This window comes from Typopeltis vanoorti, chromosome 12 (genome assembly GCF_054136105.1).
Source record: "Typopeltis vanoorti isolate ZY-2024b chromosome 12, IOZ_Tvanoo_1.0, whole genome shotgun sequence".
NCBI classification, from domain to species: Eukaryota; Metazoa; Arthropoda; class Arachnida; order Uropygi; family Thelyphonidae; genus Typopeltis; species Typopeltis vanoorti.
Genome location: NC_143560.1, coordinates 132,602,083 through 132,627,628, shown reverse-complemented (window position 1 = coordinate 132,627,628; position 25,546 = coordinate 132,602,083). Strand labels below are relative to the sequence as shown.

Here is a 25,546-nt window from a genome sequence, read left to right as displayed (position 1 = left end):
GAAGCAGAGCGCTACCAGTAACCTGTGGAGTACCACAGGGAGTTGTACTCTCCCCAACTCTATTCAACATTTACACGCACGATATTAATCAGCTACCACTCGAAGGTAAGATATTCCAATACGCAGACGATACAGCAATAATATCCATCCATAATAACGCAAGCAAGCAAGCATGTTGCATATTTGCCCAAACAAATATGCAACATGACATAAATCTGATCATAGACTGGCTCACGAAAAACTCCATACACCTAAACTCAGAAAAGACAAAATTAATTATATTCAGAAATCCACTGACTCGACCAGTTGATAACAAATATATAACCATCCAACATCCACTTTCCAACATAAAAAACACACAGAACAGCAAAACCACTACAATCAGGTTGAATTACTTCGATACAGATATGAACTGGAATAGCCACATAAACCATCTACACACCAAACACCGAACAATAAATGGCAAACTCTACAGGTTAAAAGACATAGTTCCCATATGCCTAAAAACACTAATATACAAAGCACTATGCCAAAATATACTAGATACGCTATAACAAAGTATGCTTTCGGTGCACCCTACAAACTAAAGAGATTAATTTCGTTACAGTACAAAATGATAAAACTGATCTTTTGGGAACAAAGAGAAAATAACGACTTTATATACACTGCAATGTCAGAACACAAAATACTGACAGCAAAACATTTATGTCACTATGCAGCCTTGCTAAAACATTATTTCGATGCCAACTACAGGACAGTCAGAAATACATACCGTATAACAATACCTCAGACTACTAATTATATCACATATAAATACAATAATCACTACGGAAAGGCCACGCGAAACTTCTACATCCCAGACATGATAAACAAATTACCTTTTGAATACAGAACCCTTACAAACTACAATAGCCTGAAAAGAGCTCTAAGGACATACTACGAACAAGAAACCCGCACCCAAAATACCATACAAACTTAATGAAACAACAATGTATTCGTTCAGGTTTCCAGTTCAGCGACAATACATTCCAAGTTATTGTGTGTGTGTGGGCGCGCGCGCGAATTTCTCAATCATAGATTTCGTAACTTCCCAACACAGCAAAAAAAAAAAAAAAAAAAAACAATAAATAATAACCAACTGGTGTCATCCTCAGATAAGCTTACATATAAGCTTCGAGGCTGAAAGCAGAGAAATTAGTTCTCATCCAAGATGTATCACATGTAACCAAATGCATGTAATGTACGTATCACATGAAAACCAATGTACGTAATGTAAGTATCATATGTAAACAAATGTAAGTAACGTATGTAATAACTGTAACAAATGTATGCAATGTAATAAAATATAATAATAATAAAAAAATGTAAATCATGAGTTTACACTGTATGTTTGTGAGAATAAGGAAATACAATATTTAGATTGCCTACGTGTAAATACTGTTGTATAATCACACTTTCTCAAACTTTGAACAACATGTAATATTATATAACTTGTGTAACTCTGAACTATATAATTGTAAATTATTACTGTGATTGTTATACAAGTTATATAATATTACATGTTGTAGTTTACTATTTTTTTTTTGGTTTCAATTTCTTTTGTATAATTTCCTTTTGGTTTTAGAAGGTTCAGCACTTTGTGCCGAACCTTCTAAAATAATATACTGAATTGATGATCATTGTACATCTGTAAATATTTGAAAGAAAGAACAATTAAACATTATTGTTATCGAGGAAGCGACAGCCAGTGTAACTGTGGAGCATCCACATGATGCCTGAAGATACTACGAGACATCCTACGCGTTAGCAGATTCTTCAAGCGGTAACTTTGAAAGACTGCAGAAAGTGCGAAAATGCACTTAATTAATTTTTGTTTTAATCGTTCTCTTCTTCGGAAATATTTCATGGAATTCTTGGAACCTGGCTTGTTCGGGTTGAGAAAATGTCCCACTCGACTTGCTGTCCGTCAACGATCGCTATTGGTTGGTATACGAGGCAAGTACGAAGAGAAGCGACTCTGGTTCGACTCCATTTAGCGAAAGGTAGTCCGCTGGAAAATATGCGGAGAGATATGCATGTACGGACATTCTTCTTGAACCCGTCCGTCCTTTAGGACGGTCAGATTCCCCCGATTCACGACGAATAAATGCATTCGGCATGTCGCTCCGCGCGGACAAGTATTTTTCGGCTGTGGATCAGAGCGAGTGCTGACCTTTCAAAAGGGTCGGAAGTTGCTTCGGCTCAAAGAAATTCAGATGTTAACTGAAAATAAATATTAGGGGATTCCGAGGTGCAAAGAAATACGCCAAACATGCACCCGTTAGATATTTCTACGCCTGCAGGGTGTTCGTAAAAAACGACAACGAACACGTCGAACAAGATGCTTTCCTTAGTCGACAGAAAAGCAAATAAAGAAGCAAACATCATCCTTATTGAGCGCCTCAAACATTCAAGACCCTTCCTTCCTTCTGCTATCAGGAAGAAGATGACCCGACCCAACAGTACGAAACCCCGATTAAAGGGCATTTCTTTTTCTACAGAAACGAGGAAGGAAGGAGGCTCTGTTCCGGCTTGCGCAAAGCCACTAGGCTTCGCAAAGCCTAGTGGCTTTGCGCTTCGCAACCCTATGCCTGGGGAAGGAGTGTCCTGGGTTCGATTCCTGTTGACGCATGTAAACATTTAAATAGCGCACTTTAACTGCTTTATTTGTTCTAGAACGAAATTTGCGCAGCGCAACTTTTTTGTTGTGTTTTTCCCTGAACAAAGAAGCGCGTTTTAAAATTCTCTCCTGTGAATTCATAAACGATGACGTATTACATCGGTGCATGCAACTCGATGCGTTTTGCAACCTGGACACGAAGTTGCTTTTCAGATTAATTCAGACGCGATTTTCCAGAATTTTTTTATTACGATATGAAAAAAAAAAAAAAAAAGATTTTACGATTTTTATGAGTTGGTGGAATGGGTCGCGAATGAGGCGGAACTAATTCGAGGACGAACGTGAAGCAAAATGAATTGTAATTGCAGTTGGCCTACGTGCAAGGGCCCACCCTCAGTAAGTGAAGGAGGTTTTCCAAAATTACAACTGCATTTAAAAACATTCAAGATTTTTGAGTCGCTTCAACTGATTTGTAGCAAATAAAAATACACCTTTGCAACTGGAGAGACATTCCCCTCCCCCCCAGAAAAAACCACCATCTTGCTGCCTTATTTTCCAAGGCCAGTGCATTCTAACATCCGCGCGGTTAGCCTAGTGGCTTTGCGCTTCGCAACCCTATGCCTGGGGAAGGAGTGTCCTAGGTTCGATTCCCGTCGGAGACGTGAGGAGCTCAAGGATCTTCCTCAGCCATAGCCAAGTTAGCCGGTCTTGGGCAGTAGGGTTTTTTCCGCCAGTTTATCTGGGGTTTTTCATCCCGCAAGCAAGCAAACCGGCCCAGTGAACACACAGGGATACGGCCAGGAATACTTCTAGGCATGGGGGTGACCATCCTATCCTCGTACTTTGGTTACGAAATCCAAGCATGCTTGGATACTAGCTGCCGGTTACATGCGTTCTCCTGCCGAGTTTCCTCTTCTGAGGGTTAAAAAACTAACCTTTCCGGAAGGAAAACCCTGTCACCTCCATACGTTTCTACGGCCAAGTATTGGTAATTCGAAAACGCTCTACAGACACTTCTCGACTCTGATAAGCAGGATGATGGATTCGAACCCACTGTCTTTCTGTCGGAGAGTGGCGACCATATCCACTCGGCCAAACAGGCGGCAATTATCCGACGTCATACTAGCCTCGTAAGTGCAGTTGCTTCCGGCGCAATTCCGACCGAACCAAATTAAACAGAATTTGAAATAAATTAGAACATAATTGTTGGCTGCCGTGGTTTTCCGTAAGGTGTCGCTTTTCAGTGGAATGAGGCATTGCCATAAGTCAATAACATCAAAAAACACGGTCCAGAGAAACACAAGCAGCAACGTAGAGTGGTCTTAACCACTACGAGAGGAAGAAGAGCGATGCGTCAGAGCAGCAGCGGACTGGCGATTAGAGGAAGACGTTGAGTAAACGTCAGGCATTTGGATTTATGGGCGCAGCAACGAAGGTCAAGAAGGACCTCTCAGACCGGCAAAGTTCGGGTCCACTCCACCATCAATGGCAGCGCAGCGGGGTTCTGATTCGTGAAACGACCTTCGTAAGTAAACAACTTTTGCACCGATGGACCGTTAAGATGTCTGCTTCGCTCCAGGCTCCGATTTTTGCGCACAATCAGAACATGAAGGTCCTTGTATGTCCTACGTCCGCAGGGAGCACGAACACCTCAAGCGTACGCTGCTCTTACATGGACACAAAAACTGGCATTAAAAGCCACCGGAACGTCACTTATCGCGATCACTTCGGCACTCCCGCGCTCTGTGCACCCCAAATGAGGGTTCGCAGATCTGTAAAGATCTGCGAACCCTCACTCCCCATTTTGAACCGAAGATGCCGAAGGAGGGGGTAGAAAAGTTATCAAAATGAGTGACTGGGAAACGGGGTGGACACCAAGATGCACAGCGGGTGAACTCAGCGAAAATCAGGATTGGGTTCAGTGCAGACAAAATGACTCTGGCCGACCTAATCGCATTTCCTACGCCAGGTGCTCTCGAGAAATCCCACGAAAGGCTATACCGAACCGCGAGACATCCTCAACTTGGATGATCAGAGAAGATCCTTTGCTGCGGACAGAAACGAAATCGAAGCGCTCACTCGGCATCGAGGATATCCTTTGGTTCGAATCCAGTTCCACACTTTAGTGGGACTTTTTAGTAGGACCAAGAGCAGGTGAGCGAACCGTTTTCACTCGGAGGTGAAGGGTTATTCATCTCGCTAATTGACAGCAAGAACACACTCGATTAAGTGGCGTAATACTCGAACGGCTCCGCCTTTGTTGCTTCGGTCATAATTCTAAACGACGCAGTACCCCTTCGGAGAGAATATTCTCCCACCTACTCCACCCCTTTGGAAATCGGTGTATTTGTGCGGAAGGTGATTTCGTCCTTCTAACTGGGATTTATTTGTGCGCGTGTTGACCTGCTCGACAACTTGCTCAAATGAGGTTCGAATCCTTTTGGATTTTTTTCTTCCACGAGGGCGAAAAGTCCATCGACTGAGTGAGAATTTACTTTACTGGAAAAGAACGTCTGTGGCGCCGGCATCGGCGTTTCTGTGTAGCACCGCCTGACGACGACGAGAAAGGAGTCGGATCCACTTGGAAAGGCGATAAAAGCGAACTTACGTTTGAAGGAGGAGGGCTGCACAGCACGATGACGGAGTTGCACTCGTGGTCGTACACCAGCGACCAGAAATCAGCAATCGTCCGCTGAAGGGGCCATTCGGTTACGATGTACTCTTTAGATCGAGCATAACCCTGCGGAGGAAAACGACATTTATTTAATTTTACCGAAAAACATCATCGAAGTTTACGCCATTCAAAATGTCGCGCGCTCTTAAAACTTCCCGTTGAGAAGAGTTTCACTTTCAACTGAGAACGAAGAAAGAAAGAAAGAACACGTGCTTAATGTAAACTGTTTATAAAGTGCGCGGTCTTTTAAAAGAAAACAATAAAAGAAGTTTGTTTTTGTTTTCTTCTCTTTGAATGAAGTCATCTCGTGAGCTTCCTCGGCAACAGAACTCTTAAAACAATCCTTTCACGTGCAAATCGCAATCGTCCTCCTTGATGCTCCGGATCTCGATCGTCATCCGAAACAGAGTTCAATACATCTTCTGCCGAAATGTCGGACGCACTCTTACCAAGAAGAGCGAACGAAGCGAAAAGCACCCCACGAAACGTGCGCCAATCGAACTGCAGGAATCTTCGCAGTCCACAGCAGGAGATGAAACACGCACGCACACCTGCATTCATACACTTGTGACCCCTCTCGGTCATTTCGTTTCGTTTTCGCTGTTCCGAATCCTAAAAACTCTTCGTCGGCCAATCAGGAAGACGCCATTTTGAATTGCGTAAACAGGAAGTGCATGTGGGTTGGCGGAAATCGAACGAAACTAAAAGAAGGAAACGCACGATTACTTACATCCACAAAGACAGCGTTGATGTAATCAGTGTTGTCGTTGCTCTGGAATGACGTCAGATATGGGCGGAAGTTGTCGGCTGAAAAACAAAAGAAATCCGAAATGAAAATCGCTTTAAAATAATTTCTTATTTCTTTATTTTGCATCCTAGAACGTTCAGCTGGGAAGAAGATTGGGAGGGAATTCGGCGATGGGTATGAAGACGATATAACATCCCCCCCCCCCTTTTTGGTATTTGTCACTCCACAGATTGGGGTTACTCTCTTTAATTCTAAACGGCGATTACTGACTAGCACCAGCACCCACACAGATGGTGGGTGCTGGTGCTAAAGGGGGGGACGTACTTTCTTTCACAACTGCGAATATTAATCAAAAGCAAAGCCGCTCCGGGAACGACCAATTAAACAAACTACTTACGTGGAACGATGGCGACATCCCTGTTCTTCTCTCTGTTCTCCGGCCTGTGACCCCCGGCGCAGTCTCCGATTGAGAGCTTCGATGCCATCTTGGAGATTTTCTAACAACAAAAATTAACGCAAGAATTAGAAACAGAAATTCGCCAAACATTCGAAAAGTTTTCTCGTCCGAACACTTCGGCGATCGATTCAGAAGTTTCCCTCGCGTATTTTTGACCTCCTCACGACGAACCCTTCACCGCGAAGCTGATGTGAAGAAATCGGCAGCATCCAAACCATCGCCGATGAAAACCCACTTTAATGGAGCGATGAATTCCTCTCCCCCCCCCCTTCGGTTCAGGACGTTTTTCAAGGGAACAATATTGAGCCCAGAGAGAGAGAGAGAGAGAGAGAAACACAATTGCTTTCTATGTCTGTTTCTGTCTCTCGCGAGCGTCCGCTTTCTCCTCGCAACTGCTGCGAAGGTGGGAAGTAAATTTTAATGTTTAGCGCGGGTCTTCAGCCAGTTTTCAGGATTAATCGATTCCTTACGCCCCACTCACGGCGTTGAATGTACGACAGTTTCGCAATCTTTCATAGGCGAACTCCCATTTCAACATAAGTCCTTTCGTCAGCATCATCTTGACTTTCCATGAATTGAAGTAATGTTTCTGTTCATTCCAACTTGCTTCGCAAGCTGATTTCAGGTGCTCATCCTCGTCTTCATCGAAGGACACTTTATTTTACCATTGGTTGCATAGTTTGGATAAAGTCATTTTTTTACCCAGCTTTATTTTTGTCTATATTTAACCTCTTGTTAATATTTCCTTTGTCTAAGACTTTGCACTCGTCAATATTGTGAATCGATTTCAACATATCAGGGTCGATTTCTTCGAGTCTTCTTGCTCAAATTGATTTTCGTGATCCCAAAGTTATCAGGCAATGTGGTTTTAATGGTTTTTCAATCGTTTCACTTTTAACTCTCGTCCAGGCTGTAGAGATGTTATAGAAGCATCTCGACTCGTCGGAGACTTCCAAAATAAAAGAGGATTTTCTCTTTCGTAATAAAGCCAGAGCTTCTCTGTACAATCCTTTCCTCGTCTCTACCACATCTTGTTCCGTAGATTGAACTAGCGATTTTGCATGTGGCAGAAGACATAAATGGCAACACTGTTGCCATTTCTACGGAAAGTTGTTTTTAACTGGTTGGCCGAGTGGTTAGCGTATCCGCCAAGGCTGCGGGTTCGAATCCCGCCGTGGGCATGGATGTTTGCGATTGTCTGTGAAAAATACTAGTGGTGGCAGTGGGAAGCAGATGGCGTTGGTGTGGATCGAGTGGTGCAAACGGAGAGTTGCGGAGTAGGTGCCCTCCCTCGATGAGTCTTTGGACTTCTTTGGAGGGGTGACGTAATAATAATCCTATGCGGTACTAATGTACCGTAGGTTGAACCAGCCTCTTGTGTGGGCTCAAACTCGTTATTCGGACCGACAACGAAGCGATGCTTAAAAGAACATGTCGGAGATTCATTGAAAGTCTTATTTCGGAGAGGCAATTAAAAAATGAGAAGAAACCTCCGTCACAGTGAGGTCGTCAGGAATGTTTTCGAAAGGCACGAGATCCGCCACAACATAAACAACAAAAAACTAAAATCGTGGCACTTATTTTAGGCCGCGTCCACTGAGAGCATAAAGAAGCTCTTCTGCACTGCAATCAGTCTCGTGCAGTGGCGCAGCCAGGGAGGGAAAATCTTTTCCTAATTAAAATCAATTCTTTTTTATTCGTCTTCTCTTTCTACACTGCTTATGAATCAGCGGGCACATAAGGGGGGAAGACGCTCTCTGGACTGAGCAGGGGTATTGGCGATCACTGCACTTGCTCAGTCATAAGTCGTATGCAAGCAATGCGGCGTGTGTATTCTCAAATCGTCTACTTAACACGACCTCCCCCCCCCCCCAAAAAATGAATTAAATTCTGAGTGCGCCACTGGTCTTATGTGATCGGAATTGCGGCACAATTCAAAGTCAGTGTAACACCTACTTGGGATTAAAAACTGATAGCAGTTTAAGCTGGAAATCGCATATCGCCGATGCGGTAAGGATTATGTTAAACAGACTTTACTACCTAAACAGATTGTTAAATGTAAATATGCTAAAAATATTATATTCTGCCTGGATTCAAAGCGCACTACAATACGGTGTATTAAGTTGGGGAGGAATCCATCGCACTACTCTGAAATCTTTAGTCTCGACTCGGAATGAAGTAATTAAAATCTTAACTAGAAACAAATACAATGATACTTCAATGTATAATAAATACATCATACTAAACATACATCTCTTAGATATTTATACGTCTATGGGGTACCATTATTCATAAAAAACGACAACGAATACGTAAATAACCAACAAGATGCTTCCCTTAGTAGACATAAGGGCCTAAAGTATATAGTTCCAAAAGCAAATAAAGAAGCAACACGCAAACATTATACTTACTTATGGAGCGCCGAAAGTATTCAACCTTTAACGATAAGAAATGAAACTAACCCAAACAAATACAAAACTCCAATCAAAGAGTATTTATTTTCCCACAGACGTGAGGAAGCTCTGTTCAAAATAATTGTATAAAGTATTGCGTTCAGGTAACGGCGATTTCTGTTCAAAGATCCCGTTTCGTGAGCAAAGAAAGTCGTAAACATTTAAATGCCATTCACCTGCTTTGTTTTATTTCGCTCCAAAATCTAATGGACGTTGGCTGCAACTTTCTTACCGTCTAAACTAGCACGTCGCCCTTCTCCGTATGTATGCGCAAAGTTACAAATAGTTGCGCGAGGATGCATCGCGTAACGATTTATGACCTATCGTGACCTGGACGAGCTCTTCCGTTACACACGTGATTACTCAAAATTCTCCACTAGAATAAAGTCGAAGTTAAAAAATAAAAAAGCTGCTCGGCGGTTTGCACCCCTTCCCACACGCTCACCCTCGTTGCCGAGATCGACGAGCGGTGAGGGAAGCGATTTCGTCCCGACCGAAGCAGTTGGCTCCGAATGACCTCCAAATTCAAAATAAAGGAAGAAAAATTTACGCCTTTCCGAATTCCGACTTTCTTTCTTTTCTTTTCCTTTCTCGGAATTCATTTCTTGGACTGTTCGGGGGGGGGGGGAGAGTTCGGTAGAAAAATTTCCTCCTTTGGGGGAAAGAGAAGTTCGAGTCATTTCGGCACGAATGTCAGATCAGAAAATCCTCCGCATTCAAACAGTTCACGGCCGCCCTCGTGCATTTGCGAATTGTCGTATTTTCCACAGCATTCATCGAAACGAGGTTTTAATCGGCGGCCGATGCGCTGTTTTCACGGAGAAACGTTTCAACCCTCAACGCGAATGAATTTTCGGGGTTCAAAATGAGACTTGGAAAGGTTTAATTTTCGTTCGATCACAATTCAGACCGCAAATTCTGCCGATGACGTCTGTGAAATTCCAGCGTTCCATGTGCGAATCCATCCGTAAAACTGCGACCTACAACGAAATAACCGAATTCAGAATAACAAGAGGCCGTCAAGGCCACGACCCAGAAAGCTGTCGTTTTTAATCGGATTAGTCTGGCATCAAGACAGATCTCGAGTCCAGACTGCGCGTGTTCTTCAACTCACCCTGGCGATGGTTCGTTGCATCCTAGACGGGACTGAGCCGCGGGCAAAGGGCTTCCTTAAAACCGACTGAGTTGCGGAGGCCGCTCGTATCGAGCGCAGAAGTGAACGAAAGAATTCGTTTTTTGCTGTTTCCGGCGAAAAGGAAAAGAAATTCTCCCGAGCACCCTCGCGAATAGCAGAAGGAAGCTTACCTGGTATTCCCGCTGGTACTCGTTCTGCCTCGAGAGGGGGTTCTTCATCGACTTGTACTTGAGCTGTTGGGATAAGTCGCTCACTGGAAACCACGTGGAGCCGCAGATATTCGCCTCCTCCAACGTTTCGTAGATGAATTTGTAGTGTTCCTAGAGGGGAGGGGGAGGAAGCGCGTTTAAAATCTTAAAGCGATGAATCAAACTTCAATTTCATCCAACAAGCGCGCAGTTTCGTGTCGCTAATCAGGTCAAAGTGCATTTCGACTTGTTCAGTTCCCTCCGCAAACGCGTCGCATTTTGCTTTGCGCAAAGAAACATCCCCAGAGGCCTCGCACATTTTCTGCTGTATTCAGTATAGACGATCGCATGCACGCGCGCGCACACACATCGTATTTAAAAAATTGCAAACGGCTTCAGTTGACTTAGCGGTATGGTGTTTCTTTGTTCGCGAGCAATTACGCGGCATTTGCTAACGAGCTCTTCTGTCCTTTTTCGATTATTCGCGTGTTCGCAATCATTCGCACAATAACAAGGCAGAAATGGAATTTCTAAGATCGTCGCGTGCTTCTGAATATATTTGATGCAGTGGTACGTAAGTATTTGCGGGGGGGGGGGGGGGTCGACTGGTAAAGCGGGCACCGTATGCACCTCTTCTTCGTCGATAATTACGAGACCGTAGGCATTCGGCATTAATGAGCTGCAAAAACAGCGCCGGAGAACCCTTGGCATTGTTTTCGTCTATCTCGGCAACCCCCCCCCCCCCATCGCTCTGTACTCGGACTGAACACCGATTCAGAAGAGTGGCCTTTAAAATAATCTTCGCGAAATCAGTTTCGGTGCAATTTTTAGGGAAAAACAAAATGAAGAAGATGAAAGTTCTGAAGAAAGCATTAAAAAAAAAAAAGACCGCGTTTAGTGCATGCGGCATTCGAGAGACGAAAGATTATTTGTAGCTGCGCTGGACCAACTGTACGTCGGGGTCAAGAAGAAACGATTTGCTAGGAAATGATTATGAACGGTGACGCACCACCGGAATCAGAACGGGAAGATTCTTGAAGCGATTCGGGGTTACGGCACGAGGGGAAAAAGAACGTTCATCACAGAAGTCGGTTTAAGCCCGATCCCAGTTCGACACGGTCTCATACCCCAGCGGGACACACGCATGCTTTAGCACGTGACCGAAAACGAAGGTCTCAAAACATCGAGTCGAAGACTCGGGAATGGAAACAGTCCGTTTGGAAGCGGAAGAAATTAGTCGGAATTCCAAATGTCTGCTAAAAATTGACATTCGGCGTACGGCGAAGTAAAGGACCACGTTAAGGATCACGCAGCCAGAAAAAAGACTAAAATTTATGGGGGTGAATTCACGCACGAAAAGCACTTCGGCGATTTCTCAGACAAAGAGAGAGCGAAAGTGATAAAAACTGCAACAACAGCGAGCGCAGCAGCGATCGTCGAATGCACTTACCACAGTCTCGACCATCCCTCTTCTGGCTTGTCGCAATCGTTTCGTGTAGCCGAACACATCATACACGCTGTCCTCTTCGGCGAGCTCCAAATTGGCGTCGATGCACAAGTACGTTCCTGTTCGGCCGCACCCGTCGCTGAAACACAAAATAAAAAAGCACTCAAATGCACGCCTATCAGCGATGACAAATCATTCGCTTAGTCAATGCAAGGGCAGAGCTGAACTGCTTTTTCCCCTTAATGCCACTTTCTGACCTGCCCCTCTTTTGTATTAGGTTTCAATTAGTTTAATTCACGTGCATATGAAATACCTGCCTCGCGAATATCAGGATTTCCACTGACCACACCGAGGGAAGAGCTCGCGATGTGGAGACACGGAACGTTTTGTGAACAGCCAACCTTCCATCCAATGACGCTCCCTCCCCCCCCCCACCAAAAAAAAAATCAGGGTAGAGGCCTAAGAAGAAGAAATGGCTGCTCCAAAGAGTATCAACGCGCATCTTCTACATCGTGATTGTAATTCGAAGAGGATTACAATCTTCTTCTAATTCATCTTCATTCCTGTCCTCCAACATCTGCTCTTCTTGAAGACGTTGCAGAAGATGTCGCTCTTCGATTGGAAGATCCCCAACCAGGATGACAGGAACTTTCAAATGCACGGTGAGTAAGCGAGCAACCATTTCCGCAGGGTTCGGGTTTGTTTCGTCCCCCGTCTTCTGGAAAGTTGCGTTTCCACGCAACTTTCCAGAAGACGGGGGACGAAAGGAGCAAACTCTTTTGCTTGGACGAAAGGAGCAAAACGAATCGCGCTCGCTTCGGTTGGAATCACGACCAAAATAACTTCAGCTGCTCGAAGACGGCATTTTGAGTGAGTGCTATGGCGTGTTTGCCCGACAACTTGTTTGTCTTCAAAGATCCTGTAGGGCAAACACGCCATAGCACACACACTCAAAATGCCGTCTTCGCGCAGCTGAAGTTATTTTGGTCGTGATTCCAACCGAAGCGAGCGCGATTCCTTTCGTCCAAGCAGAAGCCAAAGACGATTCGCTTTTCACTTCTCGCTTTTCTAACTCGCTCGTGATGCGATCCCAAGTGCACTTTGGCTGCGCCGGAACAATTTCTAACGATGCGGTCAAGAGAGCCCTCGCTCACAAGAATCGTTCTCTTTTCTTACTTGCACGCCCAACCTTTTCTCGTTCGTCAAGGAACGAAAAGATCTCGTCTCGCATCTAATACGGAAGAAACGATTGCGGACGCGTCGCGGGGTTTTTATTCCCCTTAAACCTAAAGAAATTTTATTTCATTTATTTTTCGGTTTGAGGGGGGGGGGGACTTACCTGCAGTGAGCGATGACTGGTCCCGTGTCGGGGTGCTTGCTCATGTAAACTCGAACTCTTCTGCGGAAATCCAGAAGTGCGCTCGGGAAAGGAACTGTGTGCGAGGGCCAGTTGGTGTAGTGGAGCTGCGTCACGTCCCTTTCTTCTCCGTGCTAAAGAAGAGAAAAGAAAACGCGAAGTGAAAACGAATCGGAAACATTCTGCTCGTTAAAGAAAACCAAAGTTTGGCAAACTGTTCGTGCGAACGCTTTTGTCGTCCGGTCAGAACAGCCGAAGCGCCTTTGAGTGAGGCCGCCCTGAAAACAGAGGCCGAAATCAAACTGAAATCGCTGCGATTTCGACGAAAGAATAATCGTAGCCAAGGCACATTCTAGGACCAGCGATGCCGAACCTTTTTATGTGCGCGTGCCATAAATTGACAAATCGAGTTGCTGACGTGCCGACACGTGCCAAAAATTTACCATTGACTTGCCGGGCAGTTTTTAATAGGGGAAAATTAACGTAACTTTATTTATAAATTTATAATATATATATTTATAAACTATTATAAATAATTATTTATAATTTTATAAATGATATTTTATTTTATTTACAATATTTATTTATATTATTATTCAGTGCAAAATTGATTATTGTGTTATTAAATTGATTTCAATGATGTTTGTTTGAAAAAAAAAAACGGAAAAATATTTATGCATCGTTGCTCATCATCGAAGTCAGCTGAGCAAGGGAAGCAGCAGAAGGATGTCAACTTGTCGGCGAAACGCTTACCGTATTTACTCGAATGTAACTTGTCCTCGCGTATAACTCGCACCCTTGATTTTACTTTACGAAAAAAGACATTAAAAAGTTTTGCATGAACCTCGCACTCGAAAAATGTTTAAAATATGTTCACGTCGAGGCGACAGTAACTCGCTCCCCACCACGTTAACAACACGCCCTCCCTAACAGCCATTATACTGCAGATGCAAGAAAAACAAGTAGTTTTATTGTATCCTTCAGATTAAGGTTCAGAGGTTCAGAGGCTTTGAAAGCGTGTGTAATATTTCTCAACAATAGCGCAATTAGAGAAGCTGGAATAAAAACAGCGCTAACTAATGAATCGAATCACGTGTCCCCTCCCACCGAAACTCTGCTGTATAGACTCAAGCAAAACCATATGTTGCACCGAAACACATTATCTAACTAAAAACTATTGTCCAATTTTTCAATTACATGAAATAAGTGTTTGTTTTATTGCATTTGAAATTCTCGATGTCATTATGTCAGATCACAAAGACTAACTTCAAATAAAATTCCACCACGAATTGAAGCATGCCGTATGATGAATGTGTGAGATCGCCTGCCAGTCAAACGGAAACAAACAGCAATAAAATTCAACCAAGGGCTGAAACTTAGCGTGAGTTGAGCCAGCCGGTAATAAGAAGTCCCGTCGGAACGATAAACGACACCCCATCTTGAATGTGTTAAAACTAGGAAATAGATAGTGGATGTTGTTATGACAGTTTCAGATGTTATGGAATTCGGTTGAAGAGAATTACCATTTCAACTCAACAGTTTTCGGTTGCCTTTGGGTCAGGCGATCTTTTGTTAAGACCGCACCAATCATATGCACGTCTTCATAGCTGCTGTCTCGTGTAAAACAAAATTTAACTTGTGCGTATTGTAACAATTAAAAAAAAAAAAGGTGGAATGATTTATGAGCGTATAAAAGGATATCACCTGCAAATCGTTGACGTGCCAGAGAAATTCTCGGACAAGCCACCTCTGGCACGCATGCATAGGCTCGCCATCTATGTTCTAGGTCATCACTCCCGTACGATAATTCAGTTTTTATTGAGGCAACAGCCATCCTCTCGAGACACAGACCGGAGGGTAGCCCACACTTAACATCCTTCCCAAGAAATGTGCAATATTAAGATATTCGTGTTGAGCGTCCTCGCTTCTCACAAAGCGGGAACGATCTTGTCGACCAAACGACGTCCTGCGTTCTGACCGCATGGCCAAATCATGGTGGCCTTTCCTTGAACGAGATAGTGCTGAGAGGTAGCCGACCACTCCTCCAACGTATCTCGTCGTTAGTGACGAAGTCAGACCGTCTTACTCCCTCAAGATTGAGAAACGAATCCGGTCCTAAGAAATGGCTTCACGCAACGAACAAACCAAATGGCATCCGACCTCCGTTTACGCAATGTGGAATCGGAGGTTTGACGATAAGCACGAAACTCCATAAGGCAAAACAGAGAGACTGTTGCAGTTTTGTCTTGAGAGAAGGTCTGCTCTCTTTCCGAAAGGATTTCTTAAAGGGTGACAAAGGACTCGTCTTTGTTTTCATTATCTTTGCTTTCTCAATACTGATAATGAACTTGGTTGACCCCAGCATCGTCAACAAAGGAATACATTTCTCCCGCATTATTTGCAAGTAAGACCGATCAGATATTTCGAGGTTCTCCGACCACTTTAATTCTCGATTCTCCCCTTTCACAGTCTTCTTCTTCATCAAATGAATTACAAGACTAAATACAAACAAATCCAAGAAACGATCATTTTTAGCTTAATTTCTACGAACGGAAGAATCCAATTCATAAAAATGAAAAAGTATTCGCAACGAACAGTCTGTCAAATCCAGAAAGTTAAAATGCTTGATGAATTTTGATTTGAAGCCCTTTGTAAGGGCTTCAATTCAAAGATTCAAAAATTATTTGTAAGCCCAAAGGGAAACTCCCTGTGGGCTTACAAATAATTTTTCTTTGGGGAAGACGAATGTGTGTGTGGGGGGGAGGTAGGTGGTTTTCAGTAGTAAAATGGTCATTTTCATTGGTTTATCATTAGATATTTCATTCTATTGCACCATCTGTCTTTCCTACGGTTTACGTACAAGGGCAGTTAACATTTCACAGAAAAAAAGTGCGATTCAAGCTTTGGACAGAGAAAGCTTTTCCTCTCGTGAAATAGCTTAGAAGGGAGGGCGTCCCGCAGTTAATCTAGTGGGGTACAGCTGATGTCGAAAGGGAAAGAAATCGGATCTGCAGAAAGGAAGAAGGGGACAGGAGGAAAGCCACCGTCTAACCATGCCAAGATTGAGTTCTAAAGCGACTCTGCCTCAAAAATTGCCGTGTGTCGTCCGGATGAATTGAAACGGGAGTTGCGGCAGGCTCGGTAACTGTCAGGAGAAGACTCATTTGACTGACGGCCAGGGTTCTGGAAAGAAGCCTGTGATGAACAAAAAAATGAGATCGGCTTGGTTAAGTTGGTGGCCAAATGAACCCCTGATTAGGGAAAAGGAGTAATTTTTCCGAAGAGAAAAAGTTTAACCCACAGGGCATCTGACAGATGCCCTGTGGGTTAAACTGTTCGGACAGATGCGCTGTGGGCCTCAGTTCGAAGACGATCAGGGCAAAAATTCGGTCCTGACTGACTGGTGTCAACGGTGAAATTCTCAGCAGGTCAGATGACCTGAGGCCGCATGTGGTGTTGGTCGCTTGCATTTCACAGAAGATTCAGTGAATGCACAAGCGCCAGAAGAATCGCTGCCTACTACTTTACCGTAACGACGAACTGCATCTTTCAGGATGACCCTTGTCATAAGTAATGCCGTTGTAAGCATTAAAATGAATTGAATTGAGTGCTTAAAGAGGCGTTGATTTTTGCTGCGGGTCAATCAGTGGCTCAAAGGTCACTCGATTCAGTGACCGCCGTGGCCATGAAACCGCCCCGATCTCAACCCCATTGAGAATTTGTGGTACCAAATGGAGACTGAAACACACAAGAAGAACCAGAAAACACTTCGCGAGCTCCAAGAAGTCATTATAAGGGTATGGAACCATGAAGTGCCATCAAGAAATTGATTTTGTCAAGGTTCGTGAGGTACCCACGAAGGACTAAAAGCAAAAAGGGACTTTGAATGTTAGTAAAAGTGTGTGGTCGAACTAATTCTGACGGCGGTGTTTGGTTTTCCCAGGGAAAACATCACCCATTTGAAACATTTGCAAATTTATAAAGTTTGTTTTCATATCCTAATTACGTCACATCTAAAACGAGCCAAATATTAATCAAAATTGTAATTTTCATAGGCAATTGCGTTCTCCCCCCCACTAAGCGTGCGTTGCGCGATGTAATCGTCCACTTACAGAAACCCGTTCTGTTTGCGATTTTACCTTTCTCAGACGAACCGTCCGGATCATGTAGTTGGCCAGCAGTTCTTCGGACAGCAGGATGATTTCCAAGTCTCCGTACACCTCGGGGTGATTAATTTCGGTGGGCCAGTATTGAACACACATCACCTGATAAAAATAAAATAAATAAAAATAAAGACAATGCGAACTATTTGTTTATTCCATAAACAACAAATCGACGAAGCTCAGAGTATCAAGTAACGTTAAGCAGCACTCACTTGATTATCACCAGGGGGAGTAAACAGAAATTCCATCGAGTGCTGTCGAGTGGATTATGTCAGCCATTAATTATATATTTGGTTTTATCCTTCATCCGTTACAATAAAGTGTAAGCAAACAAAGTTTGCGCCTGGAGCAACTCGTGGCAAAGGTGGACTGCGTTCTCATCACTCGCCTTAGTATCCATAATGCAAAGCAATCACCCTTTCGGACGTGTAAAATGCTATGCATTAAGGGAAGGGTCCCTACCCAGACCGGTTTCGACCTCTGTTGAGATCTCGTCTGTGGGAGCTAGACCCGGAAGGGACACCAAGGTTAATTTATAGTATAACCAAATAAAAACATTTCCAACATCCACCCCGAGTATTTTAATGAGAGGTGCGACACCTTTTGGCAACTGGTATATGCAAATACGACTTGCATATACCAGTTGTTACTTCCACCTTAGTATCACCACCTCTGGGTCTGGCTCCGCTGATGAGACCTCAATAAAGGTGGAAATCGGTTTGGGTAGTGACCCTTCCCTTAATGCATAGCATTATGCATGTCCGCAAGGAGATGTCCGCCTAGCTATAACACTTTTGATTTCGTTTTCACAAGCGGGGGAAAGATAGATGGAGTTATCAAGTCTCTTGAGAATGCAATTCTGAGCGGGTTTTAGCATTCTTCAGAATGCTTTCACTCACCGTGGCAAAATGGTCATTGAATTCTTCAGCTAATCCTCTGTCTCCGTTTTCTCTATTCCTATCGATATCTTTAAGTAAGGGGAGGTTTTGTTTTTGTGTATCTTTGCCGATTAATTTATTCACAAACTTCCATTGTTTTCTGGGATTTCCTTGGCATTTTAGGAATTCATTTCTGTAGTATTCGTTTTTATTTTCTTTTAATTTATGATGTATTAGATTTATTCAGTACTTGAAACTGTGTTCATAATATTGATTGTGCGGGTATTTTTTAAACTTTTTATACACTTTATCTCTAATTTGTATGTAGTGTCTGATTTCCTGTGTAATCTAATCCAGGGCTTTGTTTCTTTCATTTTGTCTATTATTTTAACTTTAATCGAGTCTTGTATTTTATTGTTCAATATCGCAATAAATTTCTGATAAGAGGTATCAAGATTTGTTTCCGTCGTTATATCTTCCCAGGACACAGTGCTTAAGTTACGCTTCAATACTCTGGAGTCAATTGTGGTGTAGGGATGTTTTCGGTTGCACTGTCTCTGTGCTGTACTTGCAAATGAACTTTAATACAGATTGGAAAGTGATCCGAGAGAGGTTGGCACAGAACTGCTGCTTGGATTTTGTTTCCACTTAAGGTTCTCCCGAATCTAGACACGTTCTAGCACCATTGAATTCTCTCGTGGGGACATTAATACATATGTATTGTTCGAGTCCATGCACGGCGAGTATATCTAAATAATCTTGAGAGGATCCGCTATTCCTCAGGAAGTCAATATGCATCTCCCCAGTTATGAGAACATTGTCACTCACTTCTGATCTCATCTAGACTACACTCGGGTTCTTGTATGAATTTGGGCTCTGTGTAACAATGCGACCTCTATGCAGCCATTATATATACTGTATATATATATTATGATATTCTAAATATAAATTGACATTTTCAGCTGTTTTCATTTTTATGTTAGTAATGCTATTAACAGATATGGGATTTCGGATAAAGATAATCACACCTCCAGATTTGTTATAATTTCCACATTGATAATGATTGTTAAATCCGCTTAACTGGTACAAATCAATTTCTTCGTCTTTAACCCAGATTTCTGTTAATAACAGAACATCTTGCCGATAATTTAAATTGTCTAGTATTAATTCAATGTGCTCTAATTTATCTCGAATACTTCTTGCATTTATGTGAAAAATGTTCCAGGTACTTGCAGTGTCCGAGGGTAAAAGTTTCTTAATTCTACTGAATCATGACAAATTACACATTTATGAAAAGGAAAATCACAGTTATTATTCTCATCTGTCATTGTTGTTCGTAATTAGTTATTGCTCTCGTTGTTTTCTCGGAGTTTAGACAAGTCTTCTTCGCATCTGATTCGCCATATTTTAGATGAGTCGTCTCTTCTCATGAAAAGTTTGCCCTGTTTGACCCAGAGATATTTGTAGTTGACTTCTTCTTTACATTTCTTGGCAATAAATAGTAGGTGTTTTAGGTTTCCAGTCAAGTGCTCGTCTAAATATATTTTACTATCCTTAAAACTGTCACATATATCAGTCGTACTTAGTCTATATTTGATACTTGTTTCCGTCCAGCCATTTGTTTCTGATCGTTTTACTTTTAAATTTTATAATAACAACGGCATTGGTCTGTTTTTCTGCCCACTACGAACACGATGTGTAGCCTCAATGTCATCTTCATGATAGCTCATCTTGATTTTACGTGCAATTTTCTTCGCTATTTCATGCACATTTTCACGTGGCTCATGAGGAACAACAATCATTTCTAGGTTTCAGCTAATTGCCTGTTGATTCAAGTCATCCACTGTTTCATGACTTATTTTCAGCTCCCTATGCTGCTCCATATTTGCGTTTTCTAGTTCAAAGTTCTTTGTTTTAAGGTCCTTAACTTCTTGTGTTAGGCCAGCAATGATACCCAGAAAGTCATCTATTTTGTTCGAGGTATATTCAGTCGAACTTCTTAAGTCGTTGACTGCTTTTTTTTTTAATTCTTTTATTAATCCCATTAAATCCGTTATAGATATATTGTCTGCGTTACTGATCTCTGGAATGCACGAGTCCGGCGGGAGTTGGCAAGCACTGGAATGGCGTCCGTCGTGTAACAAAGAGTTGAAACACTGAGTAGGTCTTTGTTGTTCGCCGAATTTGCAAGAAGCGCATTTCCAATTTTGTTTCCTGTCTTTGGGGAACTTTTTAATTGGCTTTCGCTGAGACCAGCACAATAAAAATAACAACTCCTCTTGCATTTATCTGCACACTTCATAATAGATGCAGTAACATCAATACATGTCTCTTCACAAACTTTGCAGCGGATTCCCACTATGTTAGAGCTTAGTGCTAAACATTAAACCCAGTGGCGGCCCGTACATAAGCACTGCGACACTGCAGCACCCCCAAGGAAAAAATTAAATGTTGTTTGTGTTTATAAATAATAACAATTCTTACAACATTATATAAATGCAATACAACCTGTTAAAGGTTACAGCTTATGTTTCGACATTGATTGAATAGTTAATGATGGGAATTGTTCGATTAACGCTTTAGATTACGAAACAAATGCACTGCGATCTAACGACAATATTCGTCTGCGCTTGTCATTGCATGTTACGTCATTCCCAATTGTAACTGCTCAAACGGCAGTGTATCTTTAGTATGCTTCCACGCGTTATTTCTGCGAGATATAAAACGTTTATTATTGAGTGAAATGTTTTATGTAAATCTTATTTTATTTTGTTAAAATAACATGTAATTATTTATTTATTATGGATACAAGGCTGAATTATGACGAGTGTCACTGTTGAGAATATGAAAAGAATTATGTTTTTTCAATTATCATTACACGAAACAAATGCACTGCGATCTAACGCCGATATTCATTTGCGCTGTCACCTTGCTGTTGATACGAAACTTTCATTATTGGTGTTTGTTCGTGGTGAGGATGAAATATTTTTAATAAAGCAATTTTTAATATGTACATTTATTTATTAATAAATTCGTTACTGATTAGGGGAAAAAAAAGTTTTTTTTTTTTGTTCCTAATTCCTAAAACTATTAAACCTAGTATACAAGGTATACTAGGTTCTCACCTTGTATACAGGTTAAGACGTTAACAACTATAAGGCACTGCGCCACCTAACGGCGATTTTTGATCGCTTTGTTATGTGAACGAGTTCCACGAGAGCAACTGATCGCATCCTAACCGGCTAGGGCGTCTATAGACGTCCAGCTAAATCTGGATACGATGCATGCTATCTGTTGAAAGAACATGGATAAGAAGTGCAATTCGGCCAGCATGTCCATTAGAAGGTGTGATAATCCCTCACGCTGAAGAGAGTACTTAATCAGATTCATAGCTGTGACTCAGTTACCTACCTATAACAAGAAATGCAGTTCCTTGATCTATGCTGGATAACGGAATTTTAGTTATATTGGATAAACTAAAAATATAGAAATTATTTTTATTTTCTCTTTTTATTGTAGAATACAATTTTAATTTCTGGACAAAATAAAGATCCTTGCCTAATTTCTTCACTTAAATATTGCGTTACCTTACAGAACCAATTTAATTTTTTTGCTAATTTTTTTCTAATCGCTTACTCCACAAAACATTTTCTTTGTTCTCGAAGAAATTAATTCACGATAATTATTTGAAATATTATTTAAAAAACTGGCTATATATATATATATATATATATATATATATATATATATATATAAATAATGAAATTCTTTAAACATATCACTACATTTTTTTTTCTTTATATATATATATAAAACAGTAAAATGCCACTCTTGTAATTGTATCAGATGTTATAATGGCAAAAATAGTAAGAAAAAAAAATCATTTGCACTTTCTTTTCAAAACACAAAGAGAGAACATTGTAAATTCACCCAATGAAAAAGAAAATACTCCATATTTTTCTTGTGCTATCTGATTTTTTTCTTGTAGTACAAAGAAGAAATCACCGCGCATAAGACGGTAGAATACAAAAGGGCAAAAATCTGTAGATTGATTACATTATAGCTGATAGAGAATTCATGCCAGAAAAATTATTTATGTAACAGTTCAAACATCAGCAGATATAACGACATCTTCTTCCAGTTTAGATTCGTGGCATTATTGAAGTACCTAAACCTTTGCTACTATTTACACTAAAATGAACGGGCATGTTCCCCAAGTGATTTACGTTCAAAACGGTTGTCTTGCGAACGATTTATAAAATAAATTCTCTGAAATATCTGGAAATTGAATGTCCTCAATATAACCTTCCTGCCCTCCCCAAAAACTAAGATTATGTGAAGTATATGCTCCTTTTCTTTTAAAATATTTCAAGTACTCTTTTTCAGGATAATTGTATGAAATAATTTATAATTTTTCGATAATAAAAATGAAACTGATCATTACAAATTAAGAACTTATTTCAGCATAAATACTGTATCAGCCTGTAAAAGAAATGTCTATATTTATTTCTATGTTAGGATGTCTACTAATCAACAATTGAAAACGAAACACGACATTCTTGATGTATCTCGGACTATAGCTTGAGGCACTTTAGTGTCCCTTCTAGCTAAGCGTTCTCAATTTTCTTCCTCAATAGCACTGAGAGTAATCTAAGTCTTTACCTTTTCCTCCAGCTAAGAGGATTACTACAAGTATTTCTAAGACGTAGATTACTTCAGAAATAGCAGCCAGAAGCATAAGCAAAAATATTTAGATTATTTTAAGAAAAACAAACTAAAATAATACTACTGAACTTTCTTTTGTGTGGTATGCATATAAACAATTTTATGTGGTGAAAATATAGCATAGTATTTCTAAAATTTCAAATCATTTCAGCAGACAGTAGAACAGCTGGTTTTAGATTGCAAAGAAATAGTGCAGAATTAGAAGCTTCAGGGTACAACAACCTTATTGCCTTATTTCTTTTGTCGAAACGGTAAAATGAAGTAATAGATTTTGAATGCTGTCTGGAAACGTTTACGAACCTGTGGAAATTTAGAGTGGTTATGTAATTGAATTCCAGGAGAGGATAAGGATGGGGGGGGGGGGTAAGCACATTAGCAAATCTTCAAAATGAGCATAAATTTTGAATCATTCTGTATATGATATCCTTCATATTACATTTTCAACACATCTACGGTGGTTACGCACTGGATATTATCGTAATGTGCATCCTACAAAAGAAAAAAAAAAAAAGACTAAAAATCCCTGCTAAAACATCATTGGATATAAATTTTCGATACTAAAAAGATTCACCATCGGAAACCGAGTTATGCAATATAACATCGTTTGTTGTTCATAAAACAAAACAAAAAAATCGTTTCTAGAAGTGAAATGTGATGATCCATATAACGGTATTTTGCTAGGAAAGAAAGCAAAAGGCCATATTTATTTCAATAAATATTATTTAAAATGATAAATATGTGACATAATATGTTCAATGCAAACATCTGAAAATTCGCGAAAAAAGTTGTTTCTATATTGGAACAACCAGTGCAACTGTTCTGCTGCAGTGATTTGAAGAATAAATTTATAATACAGCAACTTTGCTACTACTAAATAGATTCATTGCAAAGCTGATCGATGGTCATTTCAGGATTGATTATTTTCGCACATGTGAAATTCGTTTCAATTTTTCGGAAGAGACACAATAAATCATTTTAGAGGCAAAAAAGTCAAATATTTTAGGACAGTAAAGAAAATTCCAAGTAAAACAGTGCGTGTAAAGACAGGTGACACAAACTGTTAATCAGGCACTAACAGTTAATCCATGAATGGCTTTAAATAGCCGTAAAGGGATTAACGGCAAAGGGAGGTAACGGCATGATGAAAGGTACAATGCCGATGAAGTTTTGATCCATGCAGAATGCCATGGTGGGCTGGATATTTCATCCACCTCAGCCGGTAGGAAGGTTAACAAAGCATGCGCTTTGTTAAATGCGATCACATGTTGTTAAACAACACCACCAGTTTACGATATCCCCGAAAAGACGCAGGTTCTCACCTTGTATAGTAGCCCAATGGCGACCGTTGAATAACAGCAGGTTGGACAGGCAGAGGCGTAGCTAGAGTATTGGGGGGGGGGGGGGAGAGATACTCCCCGAGCGGCACTTTGAACATATTTGAACTTTTGCAGTTAATTCTAAAATACAGTCTCGAGAACTCATTTCCAGATATTGTAATACTACAGAGAAGTTTTCTCACAATTTCTGTAAGTGTCGCTAGTTGTGAGAGGAGTTTTTCTCAATAAAATTGATTAAGAATGACCTACATTACTATGAAAGAGACTTCGCCAATGTCATCGACGATTTTGCTAACAGAAAAGCAAGAAACAAAAATAACATTTTAGAATGTTGGAATTAAATTTTACTTCAAAAATAAACATCGTGTTTTAATTTATTTCCCTATACGCCGTTTTGACGTTTTGTAGTATTTTTGGTGTGTATTGAGAGGGGCGGCAAAAGCTCTAGCTACACCACTGTGGAACTACTTGCAGAAGGGAACTTGCATAGAACTGAGAGTTAGCTCGCTCTACTGAGCATTACGGTACCTGGTAGAGCGAGTTACAGGCTACGCTTTAAGAATTACAATAACACATTTCTTAAATATTAATTAAAACGTTGTTTACTACGCAGCACTGTTTCGCACAACTATAAGGCACTGCGCCACCTAACGGCGATTTTTGTTCGCTTTGTGAACGAGTTCCACGAGGGCAATTGATCGCATTTAACAAAAGCGTGCGCTTTGTTAAATGCGCGCGCTTCATGATGTTGTTAAACAACACCACCAGTTTATGATATCCCCGAGACGCAGCTACGAACTGGAAGGTGCGCAGCGCTTCCTGGCGGATCGATATCACGGCGTCCACAAACAGCGATCGATTAAGCTGTGCTTCGACACGCGCTGATAAAGATCCCCTTTTTGAAAACAACGCACCTCCGTTGACTATCAGCAGACGAGTGTTTTCAGCAACGCAGAGGTTCCCGCGACGACTTTTTTTTTAATAAAAAACATCTTCAAAATGGAGCATTCCTTAATCCTCGTCATTCCCAACTTTTCTTCTTCTCGAAGCGCATTCAGGGAGCTTTGAGCGCATAAAAAAAATCTGCAAACCCCCAAAACACATCTAGAAGCATTCGAATCGAGAGTGGGTTTCGTGTCGAGCGAGCGCCTGCGTTTTCACAGACATTTCACGAAAGTATTCGTTAAAAGCGAGCCAAGGGAGGAAGGTCGCACTTCGGGAGCGGCTTCTTCATCGACGTTATTATTTTCATTTTAATAATTAGTTGAACTGCCGCTGCTAGGACACCGCTGGAATTTTTCCAGGAAGATTCACTTTCTCGAGGA

General features: G+C 41.3%; 1 protein-coding gene across 2 annotated transcripts in view; it reads right to left on the bottom strand.

Annotated features, from left to right (window-relative positions):
* Ptp36E (protein tyrosine phosphatase 36E) overlaps positions 1 to 25,546 on the bottom strand; it is a 111,609-nt gene that overhangs the window by 11,333 nt on the left and 74,730 nt on the right. For both annotated transcript variants that reach the window (XM_090401095.1, XM_090401096.1), the window contains 7 exons: positions 17,258 to 17,383; positions 13,101 to 13,252; positions 11,765 to 11,900; positions 10,297 to 10,446; positions 6,479 to 6,578; positions 6,064 to 6,140; positions 5,268 to 5,399 (listed from right to left, as the gene is read on the bottom strand). In XM_090401095.1, the coding sequence (XP_090257221.1) occupies positions 5,268 to 5,399; positions 6,064 to 6,140; positions 6,479 to 6,578; positions 10,297 to 10,446; positions 11,765 to 11,900; positions 13,101 to 13,252; positions 17,258 to 17,383 (873 nt within the window). The remainder of the gene's footprint in view (positions 1 to 5,267; positions 5,400 to 6,063; positions 6,141 to 6,478; positions 6,579 to 10,296; positions 10,447 to 11,764; positions 11,901 to 13,100; positions 13,253 to 17,257; positions 17,384 to 25,546) is intronic.